Source organism: Seriola dumerili, unplaced genomic scaffold, assembly GCF_002260705.1.
Source record: "Seriola dumerili isolate Sdu_G_001 unplaced genomic scaffold, Sdu_1.0 BDQW01000531.1, whole genome shotgun sequence".
Lineage (NCBI taxonomy): Eukaryota > Metazoa > Chordata > Actinopteri > Carangiformes > Carangidae > Seriola > Seriola dumerili.
In genome coordinates, this window is record NW_019174786.1 from 43,506 (window position 1) to 58,062 (window position 14,557).

At 40.9% G+C, this 14,557-nt stretch overlaps 2 protein-coding genes across 2 annotated transcripts in view; one reads left to right on the forward strand and one right to left on the reverse strand.

Annotated features, from left to right (window-relative positions):
- Positions 1-1,412: 1,412 nt before the first annotated feature.
- On the forward strand, positions 1,413-8,175 carry cckar (cholecystokinin A receptor). The gene is made up of 5 exons (XM_022764103.1): positions 1,413-1,778; positions 2,452-2,703; positions 5,698-5,959; positions 6,253-6,380; positions 6,897-8,175. The coding sequence occupies exons 1-5, from the start codon at positions 1,652-1,654 to the stop codon at positions 7,502-7,504; spliced, it is 1,377 nt and encodes a 458-aa protein (XP_022619824.1). The 5' UTR covers positions 1,413-1,651; the 3' UTR covers positions 7,505-8,175.
- A 3,061-nt stretch (positions 8,176-11,236) lies between these two features.
- Positions 11,237-14,557, reverse strand: part of rbpj (recombination signal binding protein for immunoglobulin kappa J region) — a 42,192-nt gene continuing 38,871 nt past the window's right edge. Inside the window, exon 11 of the mRNA XM_022764178.1 lies at positions 11,237-13,969. Coding sequence (XP_022619899.1) covers positions 13,645-13,969 — 325 coding nt within the window. The 3' untranslated portion in view covers positions 11,237-13,644. The remainder of the gene's footprint in view (positions 13,970-14,557) is intronic.

Sequence of the window (14,557 nt, forward strand, 5' to 3'; positions counted from 1 at the left end):
TATTCTTTTAATACCACACGTTAAACTAATAAGAATATGTGATTTTTTTTGTGAGGTTAAATGCAAGAAAATACATGAATTTCTCACATAATATCACATTTGAAACACAATTCACATGGGACGAATTTCAGTGGTAGGATGTAACAAAGTACATTTACAAAACTATTGTATTTAAGCACAGTCTTATGCTTTACTTTATGTATTACCATTACTTTTATTCAGCTGCATTAAAAGGGAAACGTTGTAGCCTACTTTTCCATCCACTACTTTTACCTGACAGCAATAGTAATATTATTTTTATGTGGTCAGATTATTTGATGGATTGTTACAGATTAATCTACCCAACATTATATAAAGTAGTTACAATTAGCTCCACTACAAAATGAAAATGCTACTTACACATAAATGAATCAGTGTGTATAATATAATGTGTATAATTATAACCTATATCTTACTTTAGTGCTCTTTCATATACCTACTTTTGCTCATGATACTTTCAGGAGCCTATGTTTTGCTGACAATACTTTTGTCCTTTTATTTTCAGGTTTTATTTGAAGGGCTTTTACTTGAGTATGTTTACATTCTGGTACTCTTATTTAAGAAAAGTGTCTGAATAGCTCTTCCATTCACACATTGGCACACATGAGTTCAGACGTGAAATGCTGATTCATGTGATAATAGGCACATGTGGTCTGAGCACATTTCACTTATGAAAAAAATCACATGATGCAGACAGATCTGACTTTTTTTGGACAATATATGAATATTTTTTGACATAAGTGATTAGTATTTTTATGTTTCTTTAATGTACACAGCACCACTCCCAAGCCTTTCTTCATCAAACATATATTCCAAGACAATAATTATTGCTTGACTCTCTCAGGGAGTGGGACAGTATTCAGTGCTTGTTCTGAACATATTGGAGTTGGCGTTGCTTGGGCGCTAATGACAGCGTATCTCTCCGGCCATCAGAACAATTACAGCTTGATTCAATGAGCTTTCACATTGTTGCTGACATGTTCACATGAAATGCCACAGCAGGCAGTACCATGCTTTGAAACGTGGCAGCGAAGTATGGAGAAAGATGCTTCACATAACACTGCTCCTAACATTTGAAACGATGTTAGTTCCACTTCATGCACCTTGAATATTTTGGCTTCAGTATTTCCTCCTCTCTTGTAAGTGATCCGGGACATTATAAATATTTAGGAAATTAATAAAGAGTCCAGAAGAATGGTTCTGCTTAATGCAGCCAATCCAGTGCCCACTTAACTCTGTGCAGCATCTCTATTACCGCAATGATTTACGACCGGGTGTTTTATAAAAAAAGGGAGCTGCTGACAGAATCTAAAGGCGGGCTGTGCGCTCAAGAATGCGAGCTGTCCACATGTGGCCAGTAGCTGGAAATACTGAGCACTAGTGGAGCGAAGCGCACCAGACTGAGAGAGCGCACGGGAACTTGTAGACAACACTGTTGTTATTATTTCTCTAATTTCTTCTCTTTTTTTCTTTTTTTAAATTAAGAAATCGGCTGAGAGTAAATGTATAATTTTGATATGTTCAGTCCTTTGGCACATTTTCATCTGACAAGAGCATGACGACTGCCGTTCATACGACTGATTTAACTTGAGGCTATAGGAGAGAAAGCGAAATGGAGACGTTTACAATACACGACATTCTCCTAAATTCAACTGATCTCAACAGAATTTTGTGCAATTTCGGGATCAAGAATATTTCGGAGTGCGAGAGCGAGCAGGATCCCTCACCCGAACCTAAAGGTACAGCGAGTTTATATATATATTTATAGATATGTTTTTTTTTTTTATCACGATCAAATGCTATGACATATCATAGTCGAATAGTTGCCGATTTTATTCAGATACTTGCTATTTCTAATGTTATCAAAATGCAGCCATTTGTGCCAAAAGAGCGACTCCTTTGGGCATTTTTTTTTTGCGTCAGCGCGCATTACGCATATGGCTCAGGTCCTCCATAAAGCTAATGTATTCTGCTGTGCCTTAGTATGACACATATGTTGTCACTGCACACTAGTTCTGCCAATGTCAAGTGAATGGAACTGCAATTTTACACTTCATGGCTCTAGAGAGTTTAATTGCACAAACTTTGTACATTCCTGCCCATAAAACCCAAGAAGAAGGATACAACAGCCTAAGAAATTCAATTTAGGATTATTATAGTGATATTAGGAGATAAAATACACTATCCTGCAAATTCTGAGCATTAAAGTACTGTATGTAAGTCCCTAGGTATAGCCTACATTAGGACTATTAGAGTGGTATTTGCTCATAAGGTGTACATGAATACAGAGGCAGTGCGTGTGAGGGAACAAGAGAGGGAAAGGGTGAGTCAAAAAATATTTGGGTCACCTTTTAAGAATGACATACCCTGAGTTTACGCATGTCTCCTCAATCTGTGTCCCCTTCCTCTCAGATATCAACCAGACAGTGCGGATCGTCCTCTACAGCCTCATCTTCCTCCTCAGTGTCCTGGGCAACAGCCTCATCATCGCCGTCCTGGTGAGGAACCGGCGCATGAGGACCGTCACCAACCTCTTCCTGCTGTCTCTGGCCGTCAGCGACCTGATGGTGTCCCTGGTCTGCATCCCCTTCACCCTCATCCCCAACCTCATGAGGGACTTCATCTTTGGTATAGGCATATGCAAGCTGGTCATGTACTTCATGGGTGAGTGGATTAGGATTTTTTAGGATTGTGATACATCTTTAGCCTTTTCTTTTCAGGTCTTAAACCTTCAGTTACAGTAAGAACTTTTATGACCCTTATAGTTCCCAGAAGTGGTTGTTAAATATTCCATGAAAACACTTTAGATTAAGGTAATACAATGTCATATTTAATTTCTTCCAATAACCTTATTAGTAAAGGATTCCTCAAATATGTTTGAGTTTAATGTGTAGAGTAGATGCTGCAATGTTTCCCTGTTGGCCTTTAATCCAAATCCATTTCCATCTCCTAATACTTCCATCATGCCTGCTGCAAAATGATGCAAGTCTCTACGTCCATGCTGGATGACTATTATTTGTTTGATTGCTCTGGTAATAGCATTATATGTCGTCTTAGGCCATGTCCCAAGCAAGGTTCATTTGCCTGCATGTTTAAATGCTCCTGGTGTTTTAATGAGCTTGAGCTAAAAAAATGAGCTAAAAACAGCGCAGGAAAGCATATCGTCATAAAGTGCTGATTTACCTGAAACTATATTTGCAGAACCAGTTTTTTCCTGCTGCTGTATTTAGGATTTTTATGTTTTAAATTTCCTGTTCTATTCTAACGTAGATTCATCCTCAAAGTCCCATTAACAAACAATTACAGGGTGTATAAGCTGAGTCTTGAGTCACAATGATGGATGGTGTAAAAGATCAAGCCACAACTAAATGTCATAAATATGTACAGTATGAATGACATGACCGACTGGATATTAAAAATACAGTCTGTAGAAGACATACATACAAACAGAAAGTTGTGACATCGCCAATATTTGACTTACACAAACAAGATGTGGAAATTTTAAACTTTGCATATTAACAGAGTCTGGACTTTACAGTGAGGAAGAAAGAGATGCAACTTTAATCATTTTTGTAATTGAACTCTCAACAGATCATTTCATGTTTGAGCTACACTGTGCAGAGTTTTTGACATTGCAACTAGTTTGGAAACCAATTTTAATCGATCTTTACTTTGTAATTGAACTCTTTTGAGTATTATTGAGTATTTTATGTATCCTAAAACATATCCTGAGGGGATCTGTAAAATACTGCACATGTAAATGCGAGTGAACATCACAATTTGATCTGCTTCCATGAGTTAGACGGGATTATTAACAGGGACAAGCTAAATCAAATCAGTTCAGGAGAGGAGAAAGACAAAAAGCACAAACATAACCATCAAACTATTATTAGCTGCCCAGCATTTCAGTGGTCAATTATAGCGTAAATAGAAAACTTTAAACCTTCACAAGGCAGCACTGACTTTCCTCCTGCGTCGTAATAGACTCATTTAAAGCTTCTTCCTGCATTTAAAAAAATGATGCATAAAGTGCTCCATCATGCTGTTCGTCTCCTACAGGAAATATTTTGTCTCAGACTTGAGTTTTCGAGTCACTGCTCTTCCTCGGGTTTATTCCATTTTTCCCATTAAAAGGTTAATTTGGGGAGTTTTTCCTTAGCCGAATCGAGGGTTTAAAGATAGAGGGTGTATGCTGTACAGACTGTAGCTATAACTGCCTCTTGAGGCAAATTTGTGATCGGGTTATATAAACGAAATTGAAAACTGAATTGGAGGAAAGCAGGTGAGTTTGTGGCACTGGACAGACCTGTTTTGTTTTTACCAGCACAGCATTTTCTTGAACAGTCAGTAGTATGGGTCACAGCCTATGGCAGATTTAAAGTGCCTTAATAAGAACAAATAAACAAAGAGATGATTTCAATGTAGGTAATTTATGTCACAATAGAAAACAATTCATTCAGTTGTTAAAGACTGAATACTAGATAATTGTCCTTGCAACATGTTTTTAATTTGATTATATACACAATACATATGACAATGTGTGTTGTATTTCACTTTGTTTTATTGTTTAATTTGATTTATTTCGACCTTTCAAATCTTCCGTACAGACAGTTTCAAAGGAGGTGATTCAGTCAGAGGGTGTGAATCACCTGTTCACCGGCTTTACTTTCCTTGTGATTTTGATAACCCCCCCCCCCCCCCCAGGTTTCTTCTTCTAAAAAGCCTCTGCTGGGAGTTTGGTAATAAGGTGCAGTCATTATAGACAGTGCACCTTTGCTAATATTTCATTTTCATTCAATTACAAGTCCGCTAGGTAATATGATTTTCATTTGTCTCCGTACTTCCTGTTGCTCCATTTAGCCATTCGGTGAGATCAGAGCGCTGTCCTCCAAGATTATTACCTCATTTGTCCATGTGTTTATCTGTTTATGTGTCGCTGCGCTCGGATTGTACACAGCAATAATATGAATGTATTTATAGTTCTTGTTATTGTTGCTGAGTGTGCTAACGGTATTCTGGTGACAGTGCAGGATGTGCTCTGTCACTACTCAGCAGTTAAATTCAATGTGGCATGAATGTGCCATAGCATCACAAGCATCACAGTAAACACAGTGACATTTTGTGAGGATGTTGACCATTCTGGATGTCATAAAGTTTATGGCAGAGAGAGAAATACCAAAACAAGCTGAGCCAGTTAGCTTAGCTTTGTATTATGACTGGAAACAGGGAAAAACAGCTAGCCTGCCTCTGTCCAAAGGTTCAAAAGTAAAGCTGACATGTTAAATCTCATTTGTCTAATTTGAATTAAAAAAAATCAAAGAATTCAAACGAACCATTGTGGTTTTCAATGTGGTGGTTAAGCTAAGCTAACTGGCTGCTGGCTACAGCTTCATACTTTTCACACTAAGCTAAGCTAAGAGGCTGCAGCTTGATATTTAATGAGAGTGGTAAGGACATGAATTAGCATACTCCTCAAACTGACAGTTTTTATTACTTGTCTATTGTTCAAATGTTTCAGAATAAGAGTTGCAGGTATGTTTGAATTTTATAAGGTATTTTACATTAACTTCCAAAAAATCTCAGCCAATCACAACTCAACACTGAAACTTAAACATGAAGGTCATGTTTTTTCTTTTTTTGATTTTCTGATCTGTGCAGGTGTCTCAGTAAGTGTTTCCACTTTCAACCTGGTGGCCATCTCCTTGGAGCGCTACAGTGCCATTTGCAACCCGCTGACCTCCAGAACATGGCAGACCAAATCCCACGCTGCCAAGGTCATCACTGCCACCTGGGTGGCTTCCTTCATCATGATGCTGCCCTACCCCATTTCTAGCACCCTTAAGCCTTTTACTCGTATGAACAACAGCACTGGGCACATGTGCCGCCTGGTGTGGCCCAACGACATCATCCAGCAGTCCTGGTGAGCTGAAAATAAGTGCATTAGGGAGTGTCGTACCTTCCCATCAGGGCGTGTTCACAGTGCGATGCACTCAGATTGTGTGGCAGTGAAAGTAGCCCGTTGCTAATTTCAGATGGCCCCTGTATTGATTTTCTCAGTCTGGTGCTGCTGGTGAGAGACGACCACTTGGGGAAATCTTCTGGCACAGATCTGACCCTTCAAAATAAAAGCACACAATGGTTAAATATTCTTGTATTGATTCAAAATATATACAATGAACGCTCGACTTACTTCCTAAGATTTGCACCTTGCAGGTATGTGTCTCTGTTGTTGCTGCTCTTCCTAATCCCTGGGATCGTCATGATGACAGCCTATGGACTCATCTCCGTGGAGCTCTACAGGGGCATCAAGTTTGAGCTGTCCAACAGGAAATCCAGTAGAGGTATGAAAATGAACTGGACTTAAATCTTTGGAAATAAATACTTTTAAGAAACAGGCTGAGTAATTTCCTGAAACTGCTGGGAACTGTACTTTTTAGCAGATGTGAGTCAGGTGTAAGTGGTGCTTTTGGTGGGGACTAGTTTCAGCTGTGGATTAATACGCATTTGATGCCACATCATTTCTGGCAGGACAGTGTGTGTGAGATGGATTCAAAATAAACTACTGTGCCAATGTTCATCATAATGAAGGAACATGTCACCTAGAGCAACATCGTGACTCAAAAAATAGGAATAAGTCACCTTTGGTTTTGGTCTTTTTATTGGATTTTTGGCAATATAACAAAAATATAAAATATCACCAGACTTATCCTTTAAGTTTGACTTATGATATCCAAAGTTTTTATTTTTCTATGTTTTGAGTGAGACATCACCACAGCTATTAAAGTCACGGCGGTTTTATGCTGCTGATGAAATTACATCTAACTCTCCAGTCTTTTTCATTTTCTCTACCCTGGCAGAGAGACAATGCAGCACTGGCAGCATCAAGCCCGGTGACAGTGACGGCTGTTACGTGCAGCCGTCTAAAAAGAAGAGCATCACCATGAGTACAGGCAACTGTCCCAGCTCCAGCAGCAAGCCCATGGTGGGCCGTGTGTGCAGCAGCAGCTCTACAGCCAACCTGATGGCCAAGAAGCGTGTGATCCGCATGCTCCTGGTCATCGTCTTCCTCTTCTTCCTGTGCTGGACTCCCATCTTTGTGGTCAACGCGTGGCAGGCTTTCGACCGGCGCTCGGCCCACCGCCTGACCGGCGCGCCCATCTCCTTCATCCACCTACTGTCCTACACCTCGGCCTGCGTCAACCCCATCATTTACTGTTTCATGAACAAGCGTTTCCGCCAGGGCATGCTGGCCACCTTCAGCTGCTGCAGCTGCTTCAGGGGGAGCAGTGGAGGAAGTGGCGGCTTAGGGAGGTCAGCTGGAAGCGGAACGGCTAAAGGGGAGGCGGGCAGATCAAGAGCGGGGCCCAAGACCACTGAGCAGAATGGTCATACCCCGCCAAGTGGAGCCAGCACACGCTTCACCTACACCGGCATCCGCACATCAGCTTGGAGTGAGCTGACTTAAAGTGGCCTGATCCTGTACGTCTGTATGTGAGAGCACAAGCCTGAGTGCAAACACTTGTAAGGAATCTGTGGTGTGTTGATTTAACATAAAGCCCTCGCTGTGCTTATAGTTTATGAGCGGCTATGTTGCTTTAGCTTGGAGTGTGACATGACGTGGGGCTCAGTGGTTAATGACCGTGGAGCTGAAGTGTACATTCAGTGCTGTCACAGCAGATCAACAGCGCCAGATGTTTCCCTAAAGCCTGCAGTGTCCGGCGTGGCTGACTGATGCCTGATCATATAAAGCCCTGAAGGGCCACAAGTCTGACATGGAGAGGAAGTGTTTTCATGAAGCAGAATAACAATTGATGTAGGTTACCGTTCTGCTCATACTCTGTTTAAACACATTGTAATTGTACCTCCAGTGCAGCCATACAGGGACGCAGCAGTCTCTCCACTCGTTCCAATCAGTGCCAGACGGTTCAGCCTGTGCAAATCAAAGAAAGAAAAGAAAGAAAAAAAAAAAACTGGTCACAACAAGGCTGTTTCTGGAAAGACTCATTGTCGTTATCTCAAAAGGCAGATATCTCAGAACATGGGCAAATATAAACATAGATATCTGCATCGGAGCGACAAAGCTAAACGGAAATTAGAAAATATACTCTATTATTATTATTATTATTATTATTTTATTATTATTATTATTATTATTATTATATAATATTTGTTTTACTGTTTGGATTTCAGTTGAACGGACCCTTAAAGATTAGGCTACATACCAATATCGTGCTTCAAGGAAAACGCTTGACCCAGATGATATTCTTAAAGGGGTCACGCCGGTTACCAAAGCAGTGTCACCTCAAGGGCCATTTTAGGGCCTCGTTCTGCAGTTTTTCAGTCATATCACATCATCATAATCAGCAGATGAAGTTTGTCCAGTTGTCACGGCTCAAGCATGAACTTTCATTTTGGCACTTTCAGCAGCAGCTGCCTGTCTCGCTGCAACGTAACCGTCCTCAAAACAGTCCCCCCGGGGCACAAACAGTTCTGTCTCATCCTTGACCAACTGTTTGTGTGTCTGTGTGCCTAAAGGGGGGGGGGTTGTACTGTGTGTGCTAACTGGAGAGGCCTTATCATGTTGTGGGACCTTAACCACCTGTAACCTCCCTTCTTCAAAGAGTGAATTCCCGGCATTACCCACCTGATTTCCACTGATTCATACTGTTAAATATAGCAGCGTCAATGTAGCAACTTGTTCCTGTTTTGTTTCTTCGTATCTGTATGTTGCATTGTTACTATGACCTGAATATTGTTCTGTAAATTCTTACTTTTAGGTTTTCTGTTTGATTGCATGATATTGTGTGTATTTTGACTCGTGGGCACATAATTGAATGTAAAAACATAATCCCAGCGAGTTTACTGGTTTCTTATGTACATCTAAAAGCGCTACTGGGAATTGTATTGTGTTCTCTTACAAACCTACAATGCATCTATGAGTAACCAATGTCTGGTTGACCATATAAAGACCTCGAATGCCCACTGTGCAACTGCGTCTACAAAGACTTGCGGCAGAGCAACTTGGAGCTTTTAACGGCTTTAATAAAAGTGGATCTGAAGGACAGAAGGCATTAGAGCCAAGACAAGTGGTGGAAAGACAGAAGGGAGGGGGATCTGCTGGGACTTCTTCCCAAGGATAAGAGCTCCATTTGGGCTTGGTAGATGCCCTAAAGCCCCACCTGCCTTCACCCTGCAGCCCCTGGGAGATGTTTACCTGAAGGAGGAAAGGATGACTATGGCTGAACAGGTTATTCATTTTCAGTGTGTAAAAAAAACAACAACGTGCTTCAGCTTCTGATGACAATTAAAAACATACACAAACGGATTCTATATCACTTTTTTATTTCTTATTTTTATGCCAATATTGCAAGTTTTTTTCACGTTTTTTTTTCTTCTTTTAATGACATACAGATTTGAGCATGATCTGGAGCTGCAATATGTACAAAAACAAACTAACGTATGTTATCAAAAAACCGTCCCCTTTGTTTTGACGTTATTGCTAAATGTTACAAACGGCACAGGTTTCTACCATCAGCAACCCTTTGAGCACTGAGTATACTACCACAATGACACCTCTGCTTACCATTTACTAGAATAATACACAGATACAGTGAGAGTGAAAGATAGTGAAAAGGACATGAAGAAGAAGAGGAAGAAGAGGAGGAGGAGGATGGGTTGGTGGGTGGGGGATGACAACAAAAAAAAGGGAGCTGACTGTAGCAAAGCTAAGCACAACAGGCTGCATGTTAAAAACAACAAAAAAAAAAAGGAAGGGGAGGGGTGTGTGAGAAAACTCCAAATGTACATACAGAAACATGAACGATAAAGAGTGAGGATGAAATGTGTGAGAGAAAAAGAAAGGTTAGCGCTCTGTAGTGCAAACAGCCAAATAGTCTTAAGGAGAAGTAAGGCTGAGTGCGACAGAGAAGGGCTCCACACTCCTTTTTTTTTTTTTATTTGTTTAAAGCTGCCTCTCACTCTGCCCCGTTTTGTTTAGCAGTGCATGAAAACTACATTATAAAAGACATTTGGCATATTAGAGGATACATACATTGTTCAGAGCTCATTATAAAAAAAAAAAAAAAAAAAAAAGAAGAAGATGAACAGCTGCTTTTGGAAGAGTAAAACAATTACGACCAGACACACAAAGAGAAAGAAAACCGGTTAAGATATTTTGTAAAAGCATCGCAAATGCTAATGAGATGGCATTTTTTTCCCTCTCTCTGAAAGCTTTGTCGCCAGGTTAATACAGCGTGCGGTTAAGAAGGCATGTAACATTTTTTTTGACCCTTTTGACAGTTCATCCCCTTTATGAGTACGGGATGTTATCAAGTTATACTGTATCCTCCCAATCTCTTAAAACTCCAGATGTTTTAAGAGGAAAATAAACTGTAAACCAGCTCGGATTGTCAAGGCGACACATTTTTTTTTTTTTTTTTTAAAAAGCATGCATCACCCCCCCTTTATTAGCTTGAGTAAATGTGACAAAGCTGCTCTGCTCAGACTCGCATGAGGAGATGAAGAGGAGCCAGGGGTTGTTTAGCCTAAAAGAGGCGACTCAACATGTAAACAAAAACCCAAAAATAACCAAGCTCGAGGGGGCAGGGGAAGGTTGGGGGGTTGGGGTGATGCTAATGCAGAGGCTATGTTAAAAACTCGCTGAATTTAGAGCTAGTAGACATAGAAAAAACACTCAAGTTAAAAATCTACAGTTAAGATTTTGTGACCTCCATCCTGCAGAGTAAAGGGTTCAGGTCGGCCTGCAGCTCGTCACGAGTCACGAGTTCAGTGTGAAGAAGCGCAAAATGTTCGGTTTTGATGCTACACTACCGCTGCAGCACCAACTCCTCCACGATTCCAGAACAGACAGGAAGTGGCCTCTTTATAAAAAAAAAAAAAAAAAAAAAATACACTCCCAGGCCAACATAGGCAGCAAGGGCAATAATGCACTTTTCTTTTTCTTTTTTGACATAATACAAGGGGAGACTTTGTACCAATAATTTAAAAAATATCAATATTACAATATAAAATATTTAACATTAATGACGGACACACGTGCGAAACCCCCCCCCACCCCGCCAGTTATACGGTCACCCACACCGGTGGCCATGGGGTAGCCCGGGCGGCGAGCCGCACGGGCGGGCTAACTAATTTTTTTCTTCTTTTTTTTTTTTTTTTTTTTTACATTGTAGGGGGTGCAAGCGAATCCTTTTTTGTTCCTATTTCAAGGTTTTGTTTGTAAGAAAATTCTGAAATACTTCATTAAGCAGACATTCAAGTTACAGTATCGTTGTTCTTATTCCCGGAAGCGTATACAGTTGTACTGTAATACTAAGATCACAAGTATTGCCTCTGAATGTTTATCCACAATTATCAGACATTTGGATTCCGGTGGAAGACAGAAAAAAAACCCAATGAATCTCAAGTTTTCTTTCTTTTTCTTTTTTTTTTTTTGGAGGGCGGGTTTGAAATGGAGCGAGTCTGACTCAATATTCCATTACAGCAACTACATACGACAGTCTCACTCACTCTCACACACACACACACACACATACACACACACACACGCGCGCGCACACATATTTGCTGGCTGGTGAACTAGTGCTCAGGCGGACAAAAACAATGAAATGACCTGTACAATATTGCTGTTATGTTTGGAAATGCACATCTTCAATAATACACATTTAGAAGGCCTTTACGCGGTCGCCATGAACACAGATGAGTGCAACTACTCGGACAGTGAGTTTACAATGTACACACGCTTGTTTCTGCGAAAACAATAAACCACACAAGATTTTTTTTTTTTTTTAAAAAAGAAGGCTGGAAGGAGCTTACAGCGCTCGTGAGACATTGTACCAAAAGTGAGAAGGGTGCCGGGCACCGCATGAGAATAAAAAATTGGGTTATTGTACTTGTACACCACAAAAATGAAGGCTGAGAGATCCTTCAGAAGGCTGCTTTGCTTTGCACGACAAGGTGGTTCTGGAGCCGCAGCAATGAGCTCAAAACAGCAGAGCTCCTGTGATAAGAAGCGAGGCATTAGCTTGTTTTTGTGCTACGCACAGGTTCTTCCAAGGTGAGTAAACAGCAGATAAGAGAAAAGGTGAAGAATTTTTTTTTTTTTTTTTTGTTTTGTAACTGAAGTTATCAGTAAGGCCACATTAAATTGAAAAGTGTCCGTCTTTTTGGAAAACCACTGGAGTTTAAATGCCACCAGAACTACAGCACACACTGGAAGACACCTTGCTACGTGCAGTTTGAAGAGACAAGTTTCACTACGTTATCTGATACGTTAACAGTGACCAATAGAGCGACAGGTACAGGATATTAGATATGTGACTGGTTTGACTGTGTACACAGTAAGAATATACAGTACTAAGGCTATCCTTTTAAGTCAATGACTACGCTTATTACATTAGTTTGAAAATGACAAACCGACTTGTTTTCGTAACCATGGAAGTCTAGTCTTTTTGATGTATTCTGCAAACATTGCTATGGCTCCATGTGAGATGTACTGATGTGTATATTTTCCAAAGGAGACATAGCGCACATAGAGTATTGCAGGCAAGGCAGAGGCGTTGCTTAAAGCTTTTCTTTTTAAAGACTTCATAAAAACCAATGATAAAAAATAGGCCCTCTGAGGTTATTCCCCAATTTAAAAAAAAAAGAAAAAAAGAAAAAAAAAAAGAGAAAAAAAACAACCTTCGCTTGTGTAAATAAACCCAGACTTCAGATTTTCCCCAACAGAAAAAGTGAGAGTATCAAAACAAAAGTTCAATCCAAAGACTGAAAAAGCAGGCGTTTGTAGTAAGGTTGCAATAACATACAGGTTGGGATTTTGGACCTCAAAGGGGGAAAACAAAGCCCAAGCTCAGAGGAAGAATAGAAACTATTTGGTAACAAAAGTGTACTATATGTTTAATACAAAAAAGGTATGGAGAAAAATGTACCTTTACTAAAGCTTATACAAGATCCTTGGTCCATAAAAACTATGTTATCGTCACGTTTTATGTGTGTCCCTCTGCATCCTTGCGCTCCCTCCAACAACAATACATCCAGCCCCCTTTAGGAAACCACAAATTAATGCACAATAACACAAACACAAAAGGAATAATCATAAAACAAGTGGCGGGAGGAAATGAAGGGGGAGGGGGAGGAGCAGGGCAGCGCAAAAAATATACTTTCCTTTCGAGACAATTTTTTTTGTTTTTTTTTTTGTACACGGTGGATGTATTGTTGTTGTGGTTTCCATTCTCACAGCCGTAGAAAGGTGCTGGTGCTCTGAGCCTGCAGGAACTTCACTCATTCCAAACACCAGAACTGGATAGGCAGGTCCCTAAAGTAACCACAGGAGAGGGGGCGTGTCAAGGAGCACTTTCGCTTATTCCCGTTGGCGGACAACGTTGTGATGTCACTCCTTCAGATTTCCCCTGCGTTTGCTCCTTTGTCCCACCGATTTTTTCCATTTCAGCTTCTTTGTATCCAAAATTAATACGCAGCACTTTAGAGTGAGTCAGTTTTTGTTTATTATTTCCCATAGTCTTTATATACCTTCTGGTATATTTGCTCTCAAGGCATATTGTAATGAGTGGCCCCCTGTGTGCGTTAGGAGACCACAGCTGCGGCGGTGGAGGATGAGGATGTGACTCCTGCGTTGGAGGTGCTGTTGGGGCCGTAGACGCCGGAGCCGGCCTCCTGGCTGTTGCTGCTCAGCAGGCTGGAGTTTCCGGCCCGCAGGATGGCTCCGGCGGCGCTGCAGTGTGGCCGCGGCCCTGGCTCCGGCGTGTAGGTGAAGGTCAGTGTGGTGGAGTAGATGATGCCGTCATTCCTCACCAGCGTGACGGGCACCTGGACGGGCTGCCGCACCCAGCGCCAGCCCTCACGGAAGGCGGAGATATCGGGCACCACGCACAGCATGCTCTCCGCACACCTGTGCCGCGTTTGGTGAAGAAAGAAACAAGAGTGATGTCAGACTTTGAGAGAGTCGCTTTTGATATAAAATGAAAAACAAGCGTCACTGGCTTCCTTTTGTGTTCAACTTGAAGAATGAGTCTTCAATTATTTATAAAAGGTAAAGCTGCAATAAGTGATTTTTAAACAAATTAACATTATGGTGACAGTAAATTATCTGGAAAATAAATGGAGAAATGGTTTATTCATAAAAGAACTAGATAGTGAAGTCTGATTTAGGTTAATCCAGCATTTGAAATATATTCTAACATCAAAATAAAAAAGTTCAGATTTATCCCGAAGCAAAACAGGGAATTATTTTGTATAAGTGAAGTGCTGGCCACCCTGGTTGTCTAAGGATTAAGGCATTAACCATAAACTGTAACGCCACCATGGTGCCCGTTAATGCTCCTACTTTGTGTAGGGCTGGGGGGGGGGGTCTTTGTTGCAAGTCATTCCCGATTCCTCTCCGTCTCATTTCATCTCTACACCGTCAGCGAGGCCAACAAAAACAACAACATGAAATATGTCGCATAAGTCTACACATGCGTCGGCCAGAACATCTCTG